The 21,739-nt window shown below is 32.0% G+C and overlaps 1 protein-coding gene and 1 long non-coding RNA gene across 2 annotated transcripts in view; one reads left to right on the top strand and one right to left on the bottom strand.

Moving 5' to 3' along the window:
- LOC123654405 (vesicular glutamate transporter 1) overlaps positions 1-21,739 on the top strand; it is a 43,626-nt gene that overhangs the window by 19,949 nt on the left and 1,938 nt on the right. Inside the window, exons 2-9 of the mRNA XM_045590315.1 lie at positions 12,908-13,085; positions 15,766-15,884; positions 16,728-16,842; positions 17,968-18,142; positions 19,075-19,175; positions 19,443-19,599; positions 20,018-20,190; positions 21,409-21,512. Coding sequence (XP_045446271.1) covers positions 12,908-13,085; positions 15,766-15,884; positions 16,728-16,842; positions 17,968-18,142; positions 19,075-19,175; positions 19,443-19,599; positions 20,018-20,190; positions 21,409-21,512 — 1,122 coding nt within the window. The remainder of the gene's footprint in view (positions 1-12,907; positions 13,086-15,765; positions 15,885-16,727; positions 16,843-17,967; positions 18,143-19,074; positions 19,176-19,442; positions 19,600-20,017; positions 20,191-21,408; positions 21,513-21,739) is intronic.
- Positions 1,205-21,619, bottom strand: LOC123654406. Its single transcript, XR_006743236.1, has 3 exons — positions 21,607-21,619; positions 17,479-17,485; positions 1,205-1,316 (listed from the first exon to the last, which is right to left on the bottom strand). It is a non-coding gene; the product is annotated as an uncharacterized LOC123654406 (long non-coding RNA).

Below are 21,739 nucleotides of genomic sequence, written 5' to 3'. Positions count from 1 at the left end.
AACAACAGGGAGGAAGAACAGCTTCAGTGTTTTAATAACTGTTGTTATTGCGCTCACGTGTATGATAATAACTGTCTTTATTTAAATAACTAGTGACCCGTACTAGCTTCGCAGGTTTATAATATAATGCTGTTAGCGAAAGCGACTGACGAGGTTTGGGAGTGGTCACAATCCTGTCATCGGTGTAAGATGATTGAATCTTATTTGGCACGCTTTTTTGTTCGCGAAAACTTCTAAGATATTTAAAATATGCGATTTAGAAGATTATTACAGTGTGCATTAAAAAAAAAACTAAAAGTAACTTAATTTAATAAAGATTAAAATTGTATCCTTCTTAATAGTATTTGTTCAATTACCACATTTCAAGTAAGACTCTCTTCAGTTTTTGAATACATCGCGAAAAGACAGACGCGACGAGGGACTTCATTTTATACAATAACTAGTTGTGCCCCGCGGTTTCACACGCATTAATTTGAGGAAAAAAATAGCCTGTAGCCTTCCTCGGTAAATGAGCTACCCAACACAAAAAGATTTTTTCAATTCGAACGAGTAGTTCCTGAGATTAATGCATTTAAGAAAATAAACAAACAAACATTTAGCTTTATAATATAAACATAAGTATGTTAAGATATAACGGTGTATAAATATCAAATTAATCATAGATTTTAATAATAATAAATAATAATAAATCTATACACTCGGAGCAGAAAGCAGGGTCACTAGAAACTGCGCCAACGGGCTAGTCAATATTTAAAGTTCAAATGTGAGTCAAAGTTAAACGAATATTTTATCGTTGTGTCAATCAGTTAAATTGAATGATTTTCGGTGGTTAAAAACGTAATTGGGTCACAGGGTAATTAGGTCGGCTGACACCATCTACATCTTATGGTTGTCATCTAAATAATGATACCAGCGGGAGTTCAGATAACTGCGCGTAAGATACGCAATGATTCCAGAAACACGAGTATCAACCTCTCTCGATTATTTGTTAATGATCACTTTTGTCGTTTGATCTCTCACGATAAGTATTTCCTTAATTATTTTAATGAAAATATCTGTCCATTGTCATCCTGTGTTGTTTAGTATTTGCAAAGAATCGTATGCTATTGTTTGTTTTTTTTGTATTGTCAGTGTTTCTTAAATTCTGAGTTATAATGGATGCAATGCAATACCTACTGTTTTTTGTTAAAAAAAAAAAACAGAATTATGAATGCATAAAGCATGTTTTAATTTTTTGTTGTACTTAAACAAATATATTGTTGTTATATTGTTTTACTTAAACACCGATTCGGAAGGTAGATTCTGCTGAGAAGTATCTGCAAGAAATGAAAAAAAAAATGTGCATTATTATAATAAACTAAAAAAAAAACATTTTAAAACACAAACTTTTATTTTAAATGCGTTAAAAAGAATATAATAAATTTTTCCTTTAAAACATCACATCTTTAAAACGTCAAATTATTATCAAATTTAAATATTTCCACGCGACAAGCACCAACCAGCTTGCGATTAAAATAAGAATCACCAAAATCGGTATACCTACCCAGAATAAGTTATGAAGTAACATGCATTAAAATGCAGTCGAAATGAGAAACTCCTCCATTTTTGAAATCGGTTAAATAATTTCATTAATAGCCTAGAATAAAATTACCCCTTTCGAGCAGTTAAAAATAGATAGTAGCAGCGGGTAAAATAGATAGTAGCGTTTGTTACATAATTATTGAAGAATTAAATCAGTTGTAACTAATCTCGTCCAATTATAATATTATATTTACACAATTAAATTAATATCTCTTGTAATTATTTAAGGTACAATTATATTAATTCGTATCGTAACAAGTCGTCCATTAGAAAGTCGATACTGAAGTTAAATGTAACGAATATGCGAAGAGCATGCGACATTGAATGTGAAATGTTCTCGTGAAAATAAATTTTCTAAATTATTATTGTAACGGAGCGTAATTTTTTTTAAATGCCGTTTAGGAGATGGATTTTTTTCACATTTTCTTTTGAAACGGTATGGGAAATGGAATTGGTATTATTAACTAAAAATGTAAGGTTTATTAATTTTTATGTGGAAGAGCCTGTAAGTTTTTCTTTATAGGCAATGCCTACCTTTCCAATTTAGAGAAACAGCTTAATCTTACGCAGATCGCTGTAAGCTATATAGAGACTTGTCTTTTCCTAAGCAAAACCTACCTGACAATGACCGTTATTTATATGACTGTAATAGAATTCGACGGCGTCATCGGCAGACACGGTAGGGAGATTATTCGATATATCTTATCGGTGATCGGTGACTACATTATAGTCATATATTTAACTGAGACAGGGTGCAACAGGAAATTTCCTGCTCAAAATATGGAGCAGCCCGACTGGGGTAGTACTTTGACCTTACAGAAGATCAGATTAATATGACACTACTCTATAGCAGTGTCGTATTCCTGTTGGTGAGTAAGGTGACCAGAGCTCCCGAGGAGGAATTGGGGATAGGCTCGGCAACGCGCTTGCGATGCTTCTGATGGTGTAGCCGACGTCTTAAGCTACCATCAGGCGATCCGTACAATTGTTTGCCGACATAGTTATATAAAAAAAATTAAAGAAAAATTTGAAATTAAATACTTTTCTATTTCAAAATTATCTGTATCTAAGAAAATAACTTTTTACAACTGCTCGCCTATAATTAATTTAATCATATATTTTGGTTTCTTTTAGGTTTAATGTCTAAATTGACGGGCATTTTAGAGCCATTGGATATTAATTTTAAATAAAAAATATAACTCAATGGTATTTATTAAACCAATGTAAGTAAAAACGAAAATCAAGAAAATTATACAAGTTCATTCCGACAATAATAACGCGTAAAATGTCACAAGCTCCTAAACATTTAAATGCCATGAAAAGAAATAAAAAAATGACAACTCTAATGAAGATCAATCGTGACAGAAGCAAATGACGTAGGTAAAATCAATTTTTTTTTAAGACAATACCTAGATATGATTTGCTTTGCATGCTTTGAACTCATCTATATCCTAATACAAATGTAGGAAGGTTAAGGTTATTTTATTTATTGGATTTTGTGGGGCATTGAAATATTAATAGATAAATGGGTAATAATTAAATAATTGATCGTATTACTAACATTGTCAGTTCGTCAGTGCGCTGCACACATCCGATATTACATAAGTATACGTCTTGTCGCATACATTTACTTCAATTAGCAGTTAGCGCTGTCAGTTGTGACAATACAATTATTATAATATTGAGTATAATATTGAATATGGCATTCGAAGTCGTAACGTTGATCCTGCAAGCCGTAAAAGCCGTAAACTAAATTATAAGATGAATTGAGAAATACTTGTTGAAAATGTATAATTATACAAAATGATTAACAATAAAAAAATAGAGTGTGTGCTTAAGACCGCATGACAGAAGTGAAAACTTCATTGGCATGAGTATGATTTGCGTGGATTACTAACTTGTAAAAATATTATTTATAAAATAAATGGGTTAAAGAAAATTCTGTAGTTAATTGAATATAGCTGAAGAGTATGTAAAGTAGACCCTAATCTACGTTAGGGTAGATATAATAGATATTATTAAACGTAAGGAAAACTTCCTGTTATACAAAGTATTGTAGCCAAAAAGGTCCGCCGCTTCGTAGCTGCCTCTAGTTGTTAATATTTTAAAAATAATTGTTTTAAAAGTAATATTTTTGTTTGTGTACTTTAAAACTAAAGCTGCACGGCGCATTTTATTTGTAGCATTTTAAAATCATACGTTCCGCTCGCTAATTACCTTGAAAGGTAAAAAATTGTTAATAAAAATTAGCACAATTTTTACGCTTAGTCGGTTGCATTTAAATTATGAGATACAAAATTATTTTTTAACAACATGTTTATTTATTTATATTGTATATAAGGTTTAAAGTTTTTTTTTTTTTCTTTATTTAAAAATTAAAACAATACAAGATATTTTTATTTCTAAAATCCAAATATTACATGATACGTACCTTAAATAACCATCAAATACTCTTAAGTATACATTTTAACGACCCATTTCGAAATGGTTCCAAAGTGAAGGCAAATTTCACAATGGCAACTCCTATTTTGCTTGCCTCGTTAAACATTATTCAAAATGGCAGTAAATGCTTGAAATAAAGTTATTAAGCTGTAATCCAACGATCTATTTTGATATTCTAAATTTGAAATGTGACTATTTTAATACATGACCTCTAACCTATTTAACTCTACTCTAACATAACCTCTATTCTATTTAAGTATATTTTACTTTTGGCACCATTGAAAACCACAAAAAGTAATAATAATAAAGCCATAGAATTTAAAGAAATGTAGAAAAGTATAATCGATTATGTTTTTTAAATGTTATGTGTGGTTGTTTTATTAATAAAGCGCTATTTGTCAGAAACCTCACTGATAAAAAATTAAAACCAGTTTATATTTAGTACCTACAATATGTTATATCAACACATTTAAAAAATATATTAAAATTTTCGAACAACGTTTCTTAAGACTACTAATATTTTACTCACATTCTAAAAGTAATAAAAACATAGAAAAATAGAAAATATTCACAATTATGAAGTATATATCTTACTTTAGAACTCATATCTTGAATGATTTGTAAATGATGGTATCAAACTGCAGTAACATCATCAAAATGTTGAATAACAATAACATGATTCGATGCAATTCACTTATTCGTAAAATCTTAAATAAAAGAAATGTCAATAGATCGTGATTGGAATAAAAGAAACAAAGGGTATTTTTTGACCTATTTAGGTACACAATATGAGCGTGACTACTACAAGAGGGAATTATGCTAGAATCGTCTTTGCCTTCCCTAGGGTAATCAATGACGATGTTATTTTAAGGAACAATACACAAACAACGGAAAATCATTTGATTAGGTATTGAAACTAGAAATCTTTCTCCAGTATTCCCAAGAAAATATAACCAATTGTACACAAATGCAAAAACAAACTTCATGAATTGAATGCCTCTCTGTAACCAGATAAGAACCGCTCTGGTGTAGTAACGATTCTAGACGGTTCGCGGGTTCGATTTCCGCTCGGGATGGATATTTGTATTTATAAAAATATTTCTTCCCGGTTGGGATGTCTATCCTTGTGGGTCTCCCCACCGTGCCACAGAAAGCACGTTAATCCGTCGGTCCCGATTGTTGGAACATATCCGCTAACCCGCAGTGAAGCAGCGTGGTGGATTAAGCTCCGATCCTTCCTCTACATGAAGAAAGAGGCCTATTCCCGGCAGTGGGGTGTTACAGGCTGAATCGTGAATCATGTAATCAGATAAACCCGTAAGATTTTCACGGTACTTAAATTTTAAAAATATTATATGTTATGTATTGGCTAATAAATTGATAAAAGTGTATAACGCAATTTCGCATGTGAATAGTCAAAAATATTTTATTCATATTTAATATAATACAATCGGATTATTATATAATATATATTTTATCCGTTTATTGTGCAATTCGAAATTTTGTCAAACTTATTTAATTTGAAAGCTTGTTTGAGAATAGCCTTAGTTAATATTATTCTACGTATGCGTTCCCTCTCATATACAAACAGATACATAGAAGTTTATTTTAGCCGATATCAAATGACATGACTGTGTTCGCTGAAAGTATATTGACTGAAGGTACATATTTGTTGAAACCGAAAATTGTCTGAAATACAAATTTAAATAACCCAAGAATGTAGCAATTACCGAACGCAGGAATTTTAATGTAGCTCATTGCTCTACTTCAGATTTGGAATGTATACACTCTCAGAGTCTCTCCAAGTTTCGTCACGAATTTTTCTTTATTGCTCTATTTACTCTAAATACTTGACACTGCAGTTACACAAAATTAGTGACGCGGTTTGTATTTTAGTGAGCGATTAAGATCAGATTTATCTATCGTTTAACATAATACCAACAGAATTAAATAGCCATCAACTTTAGCCTTTAACCCTGTTAAAAAGTACACGATATAATTTTCATTTTTTCGTTTTTTAGTCATTGGTCATTTTATTGTACAGTACAAAAGGCCCTCACTTAATTAAGAGTTAAATAAGTCCGTGACATGTTTATTACAAGCCGACTTATTTTATAGTTCCAATCCCTCGTTTACTGAAGACCTTCGTCTACTATTACGTTCCTATTTACATAATAGAGTGGATGAACATATGAGCCTATTATGTAAATAATGGACGTTTAATATATTTGGTAAAGATGTAAGTAAAGCCTATTTGGAAATTTTACTTTTCCCAGGCTTATTCTCCGACAACCTAATTCTATTCTATTGAATCTCATTTAATGATGAGATTGATGAGAGGCATTATTTCAAAGAAGTCTACTTAATAATTTCGACCGTCATTTAACTAGTTAATTCGACTTATGCTTAAAATTATTTACGATGTTCCTAAAATTATTTTTCTTAGTGCCTCGAAGTTATGTAATCAAAATTCTTATTGGATCTTCAAAATGGAATTTTTAACCAATCTTTCACCAAGCGCGAGTCGAATCGTAAAGATAAATAAAACCCGTAATCTTTTCACGTATTCTATCCATTTCGTCATCTCTTTTCCCATAATATAAGTTACATGCGAACTATCAAAGAATTTTTTATTTTAGTTTTCAATAAAGAATAGCAAATAATACCTGACACAGTAAATTTATATAATAACTGTACGTGAATATAATCACAGTTGGAATAGAATTGGAGGATGCACGTTGCTTAAGATGAGAACACGCAGCCTTTGAAGCCGCCAGTGTTGATTAGAATTGCTATTGAAATTCTGATATATCTTGAGGGTACATGGAAATAAGCAAACCTACCTCTGTTTACTGCTTTGAGTCTATGACAAAATATTGATTATAAGATCAGACTTGGTAAATTGAATATTGGTATCGCGTAAACAATTTGTTATTGAGCGATTTATTTTTACGTCATTACATTTAATAGAGTTTACTATCATTTTAGTGTATTTTTTATCACATACGTACAATACATAATTTATTACAATTACCCCGAATATATAAAACGAGAGAAAGTTTCGTGAAATTTATAGAAGTGATAGTAAAAATGTTATGATATTAGCAATATTTATAGACACTCGTTTGAAATAGATACCTACGTCATGAATTCAATTACAGTTTTATTAGTTAGACGTTCTTTGTGGTTTAATTAATTTTTTGATATTAATCAGATAATTGGATGTTGATAATGGAGCTTATAAACATAGCTTGATGATTGATGTTCTTCTTGAATAAACAAATTTTTAAAACTATAAACTTTTTTCAATGTAGATAGGTATTTCTTTTTTTAATTGTGTCTGGAGACAAAATGTAACGTAATGGTATATGTACAGTTAAACATTTTATCTGAAATTAATTTGTTTTTATTATATTATATTGCTACATAAAATTATGAGAGCGTAGCGTATATAATAGCCATGAGAATGATTGTAATTAGTTAAAACTGGCGTTATTTAATCAAATGTGTACTCTATGCCAAATATACAAGTGCTTAGATTTATAGACTATTATTATCAGATTTCAAGTCCGTTAAACAAACTGGTTCCATTTTCTCTGCATTTCTCGGTCAGTAAATTGAGTGGATATTATATTTGTCGAAGACGGCGTAATTTTAACTTCTTACAGGCGTTTAATATATTAATCCAGCAAAGAAACTACATCTTAAATCGGGTGACGCATATTGAGGTCGTCTTGTCGTCTTGAATTCCCAACGGCGCTACCATCCTTCGGATGCCACGCCAAACCTCGTTTTTTGCCCGTATTAATAAAAATCTAATTTCGATTAAAAATTTATTAAAATGTTACTTTATAAAAAAAATAACTGGTATAAACTATGTTAAAACTATAGTAAAAATATTGTAGAATATTCAGGTAATTAAACATACAAAATACCCATACATATAAATAATAATTGTATTAGATACTAAATGTTTTAAAGCGCAATTTCATTAACAAATATTTTTATGATTACTTTTTATTTGAGTGACGTTTTATAGCTTTTATTTCTTCCTGATTTCCAAATTTAAAAAATGCATTTTAAGTGTCAGGTGGAAATTAATCCCGGTGCGAGTTAAATTTGACTAAATAACTTCTACTCTTTTAGCGCAAAAGGCTTAACTAGGTGGAGTAAATTCGACAGAACTATTAAGTACAAATGTAACTTTGATAAAGTCCTCAACTGGCTCAAGGGAAACGCTATCATGTACTACGGTATACGAATTAGTTACGACTAATTCGTGACCAATTTCAAAAAAGAAAAACAATTAGTAGAGTAGTGTGGAAAATGTTACTCATGGACCAAAAAACTCGTGTGCCACTAAAACATCAAAAAACACAACGATTAAAATACCACCTCGGAACAAAGTGCAATAATTCACTAATAATGAGTTTTGATACGAAGGAATTTGAGTCAACTTTTTTTTTAATCGAAGGCTTTAAATTGAGTCGAATGAAACTGAATAAAAGATAACTGATAGAAACTATGGCTAAAACTAAATATGTTACTTACAAATCTTTTATCGTTTCAGTGCTATTTTCTGTGCATACTATATTCGAAACCTAGACTAAATTAAACACGTAGTCAACTACCAAAAGGTTATTTTATGTAGTCCCAAGCTTATTATTCTCAAGGTTAGTCTTTTGAATACAATAGGTATAGAATGTTCTAGCTAGTTTCTAGTTCTCTAGCTCCTCTAAAAGCTAACAATTTCTTGTACATACCATGCTAAATTATTTTCTATGTTGTTATATTTCAAAAGTGTACCATAAACTACAGCTTTTTATCGTGAACACAAAATATAATAGTATTTTTTAGTAAGTTTTATAAAGCAGTTTACTATAAAACCTATCAAAAAGAGAATAATCTACGTAATACATTTACACAATATTAATATCACTTGAGGAATGATTAAAAAAGTCAAATAATTCTCTGTACGATAGCAGAGGGCATAAGAAGTAAAGAACGAAAAAAAAAAACAGTCTACGAGGAAAAATAAAGTTATATTATCAAGAAGCTTCACTGCTGCTATAAATTACATTACACCTAAGGGATAGCTAAAAATGTTGACACAAAAGAAAATACCCTGCATACAATGTACAGGAATAAGTTAATTTTAATGTGATTTCTTACATCGTAACTAAGTCACATGACCTTTTTAACGGGTCAGAGCAAATCTAACGTATACTTATAAGATATCTATATATATCATTTTCTTATCTATAATTGGTAAAAGCAAATATAATGCTCTGGTTTTATATATTAATACGTGAAGCAAAAACATTGTACCCCCTTTTACGAAAATTGCGTGGATTGAGGAGTATGAAATTTCGCACACTTATAGTTTATCTATAATCTATATCTATAATATATATAAACGCGAAAGGTCATTCATCACGAAATCTCCGAAACTATAACACCTACAAACTTGAAATTTGGCAAGTAGACTCCTTATAGGACGTAGACATCCGCTAAGAACGGATTTTACGAAACTCAACCCCTAAGGGGGTAAAATGGGGGTTGGAAGTTTGTATGAGAGTCCCACGTTTTTGACGTAAGAGACTTGAAATTTAAAATGTAAGCTCTATAGATAGATGGTGAAAAGGTGTCCAAATAATGTATCTTTAGAAATCAACCCCTTTTTGGGTTAAAACGGGGGATAGTAGGTCGGCTCACTGATCACGAAATCTCTGAAACTATAACAGTTACAAACTTGAAATTTGGCACATAGGCTTCTTATAGGGCGTAGACATTCGCTAAGAACGGGTTTTACAAAACTCGACCCCTAAGGGGGTAAAACGGGGTTTGGAAGTTTGTATGAAAGTCCTATGTTTTTGAAGTAAGAGACTTGAAATTTAAAATGTATGCTCTATATGGTGAGAAGGTGTCCAAATAATGTATATTTATAAATCAACTCCCTTTTGGGGTTAAAACGGGGGATGGTAGGTTGATTCACTCATCACGAAATCTCCGAAACTATAATACCTAAAAACTTGAAATTTGGCAGGTACGTTTCTTATAGGGCGTATACATTTGCTAAGAACGAATTTTATGAAACTCTACCCCTAAGGGGATAAAACGGAGGTTGGAAGTTTGTATGAAAGTCCTATGTTTTTGGAGGAAGAGACTTGAAATTTAAAATGTATGCTCTATAGATAATGAGAAGGTGTTCAAATAATGTATCTTTAGAAATCAACTCCCTTTTGGGGTTAAAACGGGGGATGGTAGGTTGACTTACTCATCACGAAATCTCCGAAACTATAACAGCTACAAATTTGAAAATTGGCAAGTAGGTTTCTTATAGGGCATATACATTTGCTAAGAACGAATTTTACGAAACTCGACCCCTAAGGTGATAAAACGGGCGTTGGAAGTTTGAATGATAGTCCTATGTTTTTGAAGTAAGAGACTTGAAATTTAAAATGTATGCTCTATAGATGTTGAGAAGGTGTTCAAATAATGTATCTTTAGAAATCAACTCCCTTTTGGGGTTAAAATGGGGTATGGTAGGTTGACTCACTCATCACGAAATCTCTGAAACTATAACAGCTACAAACTTGAAATTTTGCAGATAGGTTCCTTATAGGGCATCATCATCCGCTGAGAACGGATTTTACGAAACTCGATCCATAAGGGGATAAAACGGGGGTTGGAAGTTTATATGAAAGTCATATGTTATTAAGGTAAGAGACTTGAAATTTAAAATGTATGCTCTATAGATGGCGAGGAAGTGTCCAAATAATACATCGTAATCTATATATATAAAAGAAAGGTCACTGATTGACATCACGAGAACTCGAAAACCGCTGGATGGTCCATCCATCCAAGATGGACAAAGATGAAATTTGGCAGGGAGGTAGATTATAGTTAGTAGACGTCCGCTAAGAATGGATTTTGCGATATTCCATCGCTAAGGGGGTTTAATTGGGGTTGATAGTTTGTATGAAACATATACAGCCTGAAAATAAAACAAAAAATGTGGTGTATAGAGAGGTTTTATAAAAATAACTATTAAATTATACTAAATTGTGCGTTTTAAAATGTTACTCAGTGTGATAAGCATTTCAAGTGACTGAAATAAAAAAAATAGTTTGCGTTAAACATCTTAATAGTAATGCATATCTTCATAACCACGCGAACGTAGTCGCGGGCAACAGTTAGTGTATTATAAAACAAAGTCCTCAAAAGTGTATGTGATCGAATCGCTCAAAATCTAATGAACGAATTTTCATGCGGTTTCACCATTGGAGAGAGGGCTCCACCATTGGCAAGAGGAAGGTTTACGGAACGGCTAAGCCGATTTTGATGAGAGTTTCACTGGAAGTTTGCCGGGAAAACATTGCGACACTAATTTCAACGCGGGCGAAGCCGCGGGCACAGCTAGTAATTTATATAGAGAAAAAGAGTACAGAATGTTATTTTTTTTTTTAATTGTGCATAAAAAAATACATTAAATCAATAAAAATTACACACACTACCATGTATTTGACACACACGCATATATACTTTATTGTTTATTATTATAGAATAAATTTGAAATTATTATAGAATAAGGTCTTCGACAACAGAACCTTAATAATTTTCAAACTTATGATTGAAATTAATTATGTTCGAATTTCGACACAAAAATACTTAGTTTCGTTAGATGTTGTGGAGCTTTTGTTTGTTCATATGCGTCAATGCAAAATTGGCTTCACTCAATACAAATAGGTCATGTTTAGTATCAAAGACCGAAATTACTAAATACATATAACCCATGTGCCAATACTACCAATGTATGTTATTACAATCGTAAATATGTGATTGATGCACGTCAAATAAAGAACTTAAAAACGTCTAGCTTCCTACTATGACAAGAATTTTCAGAATCTGATAAACAGATTCAAATACCTATTACTTAGAAAATTCAAGCATACCAACTGTCTTACCGCTTTATATACCGTTCATGTTATAAGTTAAGATTTTTAAATAGACATCTTCAGACGGAAATATTTACCGTCTACCACGTTGATGAATAAGCGCATAATTTTTTGTCGCATACTTTTTGCTTGATATCCAAAAAACATACAAAACAAACTTAGAACTGCAATATTCATTTTCCTTAAATATTACGTACTCTTATTATTCAATTTTTTTAATACCCGTCTCTAAGTAATTATACTAAACATATTACATACACCTTTCTGCTTTGTAAAATAGATACAAACGGACTCTTACGGTCAGAAAAATATTTCAATTATTTAAATGGGCATAAAATCTGAATTTAATTGTGTTTGCTCTCAAACGAAAAATTCGACTTGTATATATATTCTTTATTGCACTTTAAAAAAATCATAATTACAAGTCATTTTTACAAAGAATGTTGGCAAGGGTGAACTTATCTCTGTAAGAGATCTCTACCAGTCTACCCATGGTGATGAGAAATGATGTTACTGCGGGACTCATAAGCGCATTTGTGATAAAGTGAAAATAAAAACTAATTGTATTTACATCGACAAGTTGTCTAACCTCGATAATAAAAGTTTTTTTTTGTTTTTGTTGATTTTTTCAAAAAGCACTGAACCAATTGCTATAAAGTTAATATAGGACCGCCTCTGTAATAAGATCAACCTTGCAGATAAAGAATTATCAAAATTCATTCATAATTGACGGAGTAATCGAATTAAAAATGTCCCCCTATTTGAAGTCGAATAAAAACAGTTTTCGAAATTTTAATTAAAGTTACTTATTTTACTTTTTACTTCAATGAACTATTTTTGTGCGTAAAATGTAATAAAATGAAGATAATACAATTTCCAATCTAAAATACAATTAATTATGCTACAAATTTCAGAGAAAGAATAAGGGAACGCACAAATCACACACCATGTTGGCGGTTCTGGGAGAAACGGAGACTAATAGTCGCTCTGCTGGCTTTCTTCGGCTTTTTCAACGTTTACGCGCTGAGGGTCAACCTGTCTGTTGCCGTGGTTGCAATGACGGAGCCTCTGCAGGTGGAACTGGCAAACGGAACTATAGTCTACGTATGTATACAATTCTAGTCACACTATTTCTACTCACTAGTTTAGTTTCATAATATATTTTTCACTTACGTTGTTTAACAGAGATTTTTTTTTCATCACATCATCATCATCACATCAGCCTTTCGCATTCCACTACTGAACAAAGGCCTCCAAAAGCTCACGCCAAAACTGGCGTGAAGTCATATGTTTTGCCCATAGCCACCGCGCTGGGCAGGCGGGTTGGTGACCGCAGGGCTGGCTTTGTCGCACCGAAGACGCTGCTGCCTTTCTTCGGCCTGTGTATTTCAAAGCCAAAGTTCCAAGGTAGTAGTGGAACTGTGTTATCCCTTAGTCGCCTCTTACGACACCTACGGAAAGAGAGGGGGTGGCTATATTCTTTAATGCCGTAACCACACAGCATTTATATTTTTTTATTTACGACATACTAAATATGAATCCCAAACTTTGCTCGTTGTAGCAACAAACAAAAAATCGCATTAATATTATAAAAATGAAGTAAAAACTAATAATAAATAAAAACTACATTCCTCTATTAAGAAACTCCTTGAAGTTTGTGGGTTTTGTGAATTCTAGTATTTTGTCAGATAACTTTACTCAAATGATATAAAATATTAGAAGATAAGATTAATTTTTATCGATCCTAACAAAAATGGTTCAGTTTCAAAAAAGCGTATAAATTATAAATGATCAAACCTATTTTGTTATACCCAATTTTATAAAAAAATATTTCATGACGCTTTCATGTTGCATATAAGAAATATTTATATTTGCCATCGTTGAGTATGAGGCGTTTATCTATTAAATGTCTACCCCAATAAAAAAAAAAACGGCCAACTGCGAATCTGACTCGCGCAAGGGTTCCATACAAACAATTTTTTTTTAAATAATTCTATTATATGATGTAACTAAAAATTTATGCTTTTCGCAATTTTTCCTTTATCTGTTATATAAGACGTTGGTTCGTACCAAATTTCAAGATTCTGATTTCACGGGAAGTACCCTATAGGTTTTGATTCCCTTGCGAGTGCCGAAAATTTGCAGTATAAACGGCTGTATCTTTCGTTTGTGTTGACCTAGAAGTTTGATTTTTTTCAAATCTCCAAGGGACAGTATACTTGAGAATTTGATATGAATTTCAGCGTGATACCTCCACGCGTTCCTGAGAAAAAGGGTCTCGACAGACAGACGGAAAACAAATTGATTCTATAAGGGAACCCAAAAAAATTAGATCATACTCATGCAATTTAAGTAAAATTATCAAAAAGATAAAATAATATTTGCAATCCTTTTGAGAAAAATCTTTGCAAAGAAAATTTTTCATGACGATATAAAATTTTACGATAGAAGATTTGCGTGCGGACAGCCGTAAATACATATCAAATGTATAAAAATCTCGCATTCCCCTACGAAATTAAACTCTAAAGTACTAAAGATTGGGACACACATTACCGACTTAAACCGAGTATAGTCGGCGTTTTTGTAACTGAAAACCTTTAAGTCGAAGGAATAAAGTTCAAAAATGATATAATGTACAGTTGACTTTTATAAGTAACTATTAGGAAGGTCATAATTCGTAAATTGATCCCTCGTAATCTTACGCGTGTCTTCTAAGGGCACGTTTTATCAGTTGAGTGTGTTACTTATATGGCTTGTAACGATAATGTTACGTTTTCTTGAAGTTTTCATGTATCGATTTATATCTGGTCCGATTTCACATTTGATTTTTATCAGCAGGATAATATTTTTTTACGATTCATTTGCATGAACCAAACTTGTCCAAATCATGGGTTATGTACACTTAAAGTGCCCAAGTTTGTAGATAAACGCCGCGATGAAAAGCAGACAGACAGTTTTAGCTGTAGTTATACCTACCTTCTTATGCAAATATTGGATGTCTGTGAAACATTTGGTAGGTAGAGTTCTTGTAAAAGGTTATCTGGAAAATCAGTTTTAAAAAAATCCGTATAATGGAATTCGGCGGATATTCATAATGATTTTTTTAAAGACAAAAATAAAAGGTATAACTTTGAACAGCTAGCAGCGTAACAATTTTACTGAAAACTCATTAATTTACAGTCACTTAGCATGCTTTGATCATTCGAGGCAAATATTTAAACACGAATGCCTATGTAATTATCAGTGATAAACTAAATGAATTTATAAAATGTTGTTTTTAAAACGAAACTAAAGTTTTAATTAATTAATCCATTCCGCCATGAGACAAAGGCCTTTGTACAGCATTGGGATATTTGGAGGCTAATTCAATTCAGAGTTTATTTTTTCTTAGTTAAGCTGTTGGCTGAGTGGTCGCGGTTATTATAGATGAGGTAGTCGAAGGATCTTCAAGGGGTTTCAAGTTTACTTATCCATTATAATTGTGTTTGCTCGCAATGATACAAAAACAGTCTTCAATTTACATCGACAAGTAATACAACGTAGGTAGTGAAATAAATAGTCAATCAAATATGAATTATGAGGAACTACTCAAAAAATACTCCTCAAATTTAAGTGGGACTACGCGACAAAGATCAGCGCTCGATTTAAAAACGAATCATCAAAATCGGTAAACCCAATAACAGTTCGCTTAAAATACACTAAAACTGTACAAAAGCTGTTGCATATGTTGTGCGCGTAATATCTTCAAAAAAACATTCCTGAAATTATTAATTTCATTTGACAGGTACCAGAATTCGACTGGTCGTATCAAACAAAGGGGCTGGTGTTGAGTTCATTCTTTTATGGCTATATCATCACTCAGCTACCCGGCGGCTGGCTGGCTGCTAAAATAGGAGGTAACAGGTTTGTTCATTTTTTTACAACACCACACGCAATTGTCTACAATTGTTAATAGTATAGTCGTCTATAATTGTTAATAGTATAGTCAAACTTAATATTTCAGTCTGTTTATGTTACTTTACAATATGAGGGCAATTTATCAAGACTTAGCAGAAAAATAGTACTAAAACACTGTTAAAATTATTTGTAGTAATATTTAAAAGTATGACTTTAATGAAAACTCCATTTATTTGCAATGATAATTCAAGGGAGATGGTGTTGTAAAAATAATTAATTTCATGAAATAATGATTATGTAACAGTAAAATTAAACTTTTATATTTAACTACTGATTAATAAAATTATTAATAAAAGTTTAATTCTTATCAGCAAACTTTTAACAAGTACGAATATTCACCACTCCCTCCGCAACCCTAATAATCTATCTACCACCCATAAAAGGTAGGCTCATGAACATAAACGCCATAGAATAATTCCTAACAATAATGTAAATTATAAACAGAGCATGCAACATTATGGGATCCATTTGAAGGAACTTTGCTTATTAGCTTAACGGCTACGACCTTCAAGTTGTAGGAAAACGACATAACCATTTCCCATAATGATAATGAAAACTCGCATTAACTTATAGATACCGGAAACACTAATAGGGCTTGGAAAATTATAATCTTATAAAATTATATCTATAATCTTAAGTCTTGGTTGGAGTCGGTTTAATTAGTATATTTTTATTACTTACTTTTATTACAGACCAAAACCCATATACGGTTGGTACAAATGTTCTTAAAATACAAATTTTCTATCCGAGTACCTGTGTAGCGTCTTTACTACTATACTTTTTGAACAGGATGTTCGCGATAGGAGTCGGCGCCACATCTCTTTTGACGCTCTTCACTCCACCTCTGGCACACACCAGTACGGCATTATTGATCACTGTACGAATTCTGGAAGGATTATTTGAGGTACGTTGTGCTAATATAATATAAATGTATCGTCTCTAATGGATATAGTATAATTGTGTTTGCTCGCAAACGAAAAAAAAAACCGACTTCAATTACAACGACAAGTAATACAACCTAAGTTGACGAAAAAAATTAACAAACGCACTAGTCGTCACGACAATTTTCGAGGGTTTCCCTCGATTTTTCTGGGATTTCATCATCAGATCCTGATTTCCTTATCATGGTACCACCCTTGAGACATCTCCTTTCCAGCAGAATAAGAATTTTTGAATATCATATCGAAAATTGACGTGACAATTTTTGATATGATATTCAAAAATGTTTAGAATTCCTAATGTGTGGGTAACACAAAAATAAAATCGTACATATTAAAATGAGAATTATCAAAATCGGTTCATAAACGACGAAGTTATCCCCGAACATACATAAATATATACACACACACACATACATATATATACGGTCGAATTTAGTAAGCTCTTCCTTTTTTGAAATCGGTTAAAAATGGGGACCTTTTGCGTGACATTGGCGAAATCGTTTGTGCTATCTTGGCGCTAGTGAAAGCCATTAGTTCTAAATAATAATAAGAATGAGTATGGAATAAAATTAGCATATGATGTAGTTTTTTGGTAATACCTTGGAACTTTACAAAAGCAATTTATCCAAAAACGAAGACATTATCTTATGCAAATGTTTGTAAGGTAATGTATTCATTGGTTTAACAAAAGTATTACTTTGGTAATTTTGACTCCAAAGACAGTATAACAAAGTACTTAAATTTCTTCAGATATCTAACCCTAAGGTTAGGTACTATGAAAGAAAATCGTCACGTTTTAATATTTGTTTTACTTTTATTTTATTATTCACTCAAAAAATGTTACAAATTTTGTGCTGACTATTATTTAATAAATATTATAACAGATTTGGAGGAAATTTTATACTTTTAATTCGACCAAAACTGATACTTATTTTGTCTTAATTTCACACTATATTTTCAAGCTCCGATGTTTCTCCTACACGGAGAAAGGCACCTTATTCCCAGCAGTGGGAATTTACAATTTTTTGTGTGATCGTGATTTATCAAACAATAATATAAAGCGAAATTTCATCTATTTTTATCCTCAGGGTGTAACATACCCATGTATTCACGCAGTATGGTCTCGTTGGGCACCGAGTGAGGAACGAGCCAGATTGGCGACGTTTGCCTTCAGTGGTAGTTACATTGGCACTGTTGTGTCTATGCCCATAAGCTCTATGCTAGCACATTATACAGGCTGGCCGGGAATCTTTTACGTTTTTGGTGAGTACCTACATACATATTGAATGTATATAAATCTCGTGTCACAGTGTTTGTTACAGAATTCCTTCGAAACGGTTTGACCGATTTTTGTGATTCTTTTTTTTTGTATTTATGGTAGGTCTGAGAATAGATCGTAGGCTTTTATTTATACTTTTTATTACATAGGTGATAAATTAATTTATTTCATAGGTTTTTTTTTTTTCAGTTGTGAAACTTATCAGATCCACACCGACATTAAGTAAATATATGCAATAACCTAGCGATAGCTAAAACGCGCAATTATTGCTGGCACTCAAACAAGCAATTAACAGATGTATTAATATCAGATTTAGCTACCAAATTATTTTTAGTGTTTAATTGCGAAGATTATTCATATTACAGTACATAATACTTTATAATTGACGTAATGATGACTAAATCTTAGATAAAAATTGTTATATGTGGGTAAAATATGTTAATTGCTTTTACTAGTGTTCATAAAAATCATTCTTTATACCTCATATACGAGTAATTACTCTTTGTTGCATATAATCACTGTTTATATCACATTTAACAGTTACATTGCATATTTAACATCAAATTTTATTGAGGAAGGGTACAACAGGAAATATCTTGCTAAACATTTTAAGCAGACCGACGAGGAATGTAGCTCGAACTTATAGAAGATCACAGCTAAATAATACTGCTGTCAAGCAGTGTTGTGTTCCTGTTGGTGAGTAAGGGGACCAGAGCTCCTGGGGGGATGGGGGTAGGGTCGGCAGCGCGCTTGCTTAGAATACTTCAGGTGTTAAAGACATCCATACGCTACGGCAAGCGCTTACCTTTAGGTGGATTGTACGCTTGTTTGCTACCCTAGTCGTTTAAAAAATGTACCATTAAACTAAAATACTAGTACTAGATAAAAATATAATACTAATATTGAATACTTACAGGTATTGTGGGTTTGGTTTGGACGACGATATGGTGGCTTGTCGTCAAAGAATCTCCTGAAAATGATCCTCATATAACTGCCGCTGAGCTAAAATATATACAGGTATAGTTTTTTTTTTTTTTTTTTTTATTTATAACGACGATGCTATTCCTGAACATTCATAAAATATATATACGATCGAATTGAGTAACCTCTTCCTTTTTTGAAGTCGGTGAAAAAATAATTATTATATACAACCAGAAAATGGGTCAAAAAACTTATCAAAAATAGCCTACTGGCGGCAAATTTGTAAATCTGAAACTGATATCCGCTAACTATGCATACCATAGCTTGTTTACCCTATTTATATACAAAAAAAATCTTTTTCAGGAGTCCCGTGGTGCCACATCAATAAATGGTTCACGCATTAGACACCCATGGAAAGCCATGCTAACATCTGGACCAGTTTGGGCGATAGTGGTGGCGCATTTCAGTGAAAACTGGGGTTTTTATACCTTGCTCACTTTCCTGCCTACGTTTATGCACGGTTTGTGAATTTTTTGTACATATGGTATATGTGTATAAGTTGTATTGATAAAGTATCTGTATGTGTGACAAAGGTCACAGCATTGTTTTTTCTATCCTAATATTATAAAGGAAAATTTTATATTTTTTAATGTTTGTAACGGATAAATTCAAAAAAATATTGGACCAATTTTAAACCCTCTTTTACCAGAAGAACGCTACGCTACAATTAAGTGACAGAGGCTATAATGTTTTTTTTTTTTTTTTTAAATCAAAACTGCTAAAAAACAATGTCGCTCTATAAAATTTACCCTCCTTTTTCACAATATTTGATCACAATAATTTAAATCTTGAACTAAATAAAAAATAATAATATAAATTTTACAATTGATATTATTTTATTCCTTGAATAAAAAACAATGTGTATATTATTTCTGCAGATGTATTCAAATTCCAAACATCGCAGACTGGTTTTCTGTCAGCGGTGCCATATTTGGCCATGGCTATAGTTTTACAAGTCGCCGGTCATATGGCGGACTGGCTGTTGAAAATGCAGATTTTATCTCGAACCAATATCAGGAAACTATTTAATTGCGGCGCTTTTCTTTCGCAGGTAATATTTCATAATTATTCATTGAACGTAACTACATAATTATATTGTTGGTATAATTATATAGTTATATTATATATGTTATTTTTTAGCAAAAAATACACATACATAATTTTACGGACAAAAAGATCATTTTAATATAACTACTAATATAATACTTCTAAAATAACACATAAGTACTACTGAAGATAGCGACATATTAAATGCCAGTAACGGCTTCATCCACGTTGAGTAGTATTACGTTCCTACATGACTTATAAATGATACTGTGTTCAACTGTTGATTATTTAAACACTCTTTAATAAATTATTCATTTTACCACGCTTTTATTAGCTTGGATTGTATATACATACAACCCAAGCTAATAAAATCGTATGTATGTATGTAATGGAATCTTTGAGCATAATTTTCATCAACTTCCACAACTTTCCAATAAAAAGCGTGGGGTGCTTGATATATCAAATGTAACAATTATTCTACTTGCAACTATCTATGTGCGGAGAGTTATAAAAACATAATAAAAAGTTATGAAAATATTGTAAAATGCACCCCACGTTTTTTACTCTGAATTGAATTATTCACCTAAATTTTATTATAATTTTATTTTGAAGTAATTAATTATGATTGATTATTCGATCTTCTAGTACTGTAATATAAACTCTTTGTAATTAAAAATTATTTTCTACTTTTTAGTTCGATTAGCTATAAAATCGTGGTTTTTTAGTGTTTTTTAAACTATAATTTATTTAATCTGATGATGATTTGGTTTATTTGTCTGAGTGTAATACATATATTTATTTTATATATGTATATATGTATTATTTGTATGTATGTTTATCGAAAAACAAAAATATACATACCAGTTGGCTGTTACCTACAACACAAAAATTAAGTTGCTTACCGTAGAAACAGGCAACCGTATGTGTATGCTGTAAATATTAATTTATTTATGATTATATTTATTATCATACCACTGCGGGTTGGCGGATATATTCCCTACTATCAGTACCGAATCGCTATCAGGTACTTATGATAACAACCGGGTCTTAACGTGCTCTCTGAGGCACGGTGGGGAGACCAACAAAGACAGACAACCAGATCAGAAAAAAATATTTGAACAAATACAAATATCCGTTCTGGTCGGGAATCGAACCTGGAATCGCCATTTTTTGAGCGAATGTTTTGGAGATAATATAATTATGGTATGGTATGTATTTTCAGACGGTGTTTATGGTCGCCGCTGCGTACGCACCTTCAGTGTCCGGATGTGTCGTGTGTCTCACTATAGCGGTCGGACTGGGCGGATTCGCTTGGTCTGGCTTTAGGTTCGTATTTTATCAGACACTATATCTAGGTCGGTAAAAAGAAACGAATGTGCTTTAGACCACACGACTGAAATATAACTTCTTTAGCTCTTACAGTAATATAGGAAACGTAACTCTCTCTCTCTCTCTCTCTCTCTCTCTCTCTCTCTCTCTCTACTAACTTATATCTCCCTCTCAACTTCCGTTCGTTACTGTAGTTATTAACGCCTGCAACACCAGAAGCATCA

This window comes from Melitaea cinxia, chromosome 6, assembly GCF_905220565.1.
Source record: "Melitaea cinxia chromosome 6, ilMelCinx1.1, whole genome shotgun sequence".
Classification (NCBI taxonomy): domain Eukaryota; kingdom Metazoa; phylum Arthropoda; class Insecta; order Lepidoptera; family Nymphalidae; genus Melitaea; species Melitaea cinxia.
This window is presented reverse-complemented; position numbering and strand designations above follow the sequence as displayed.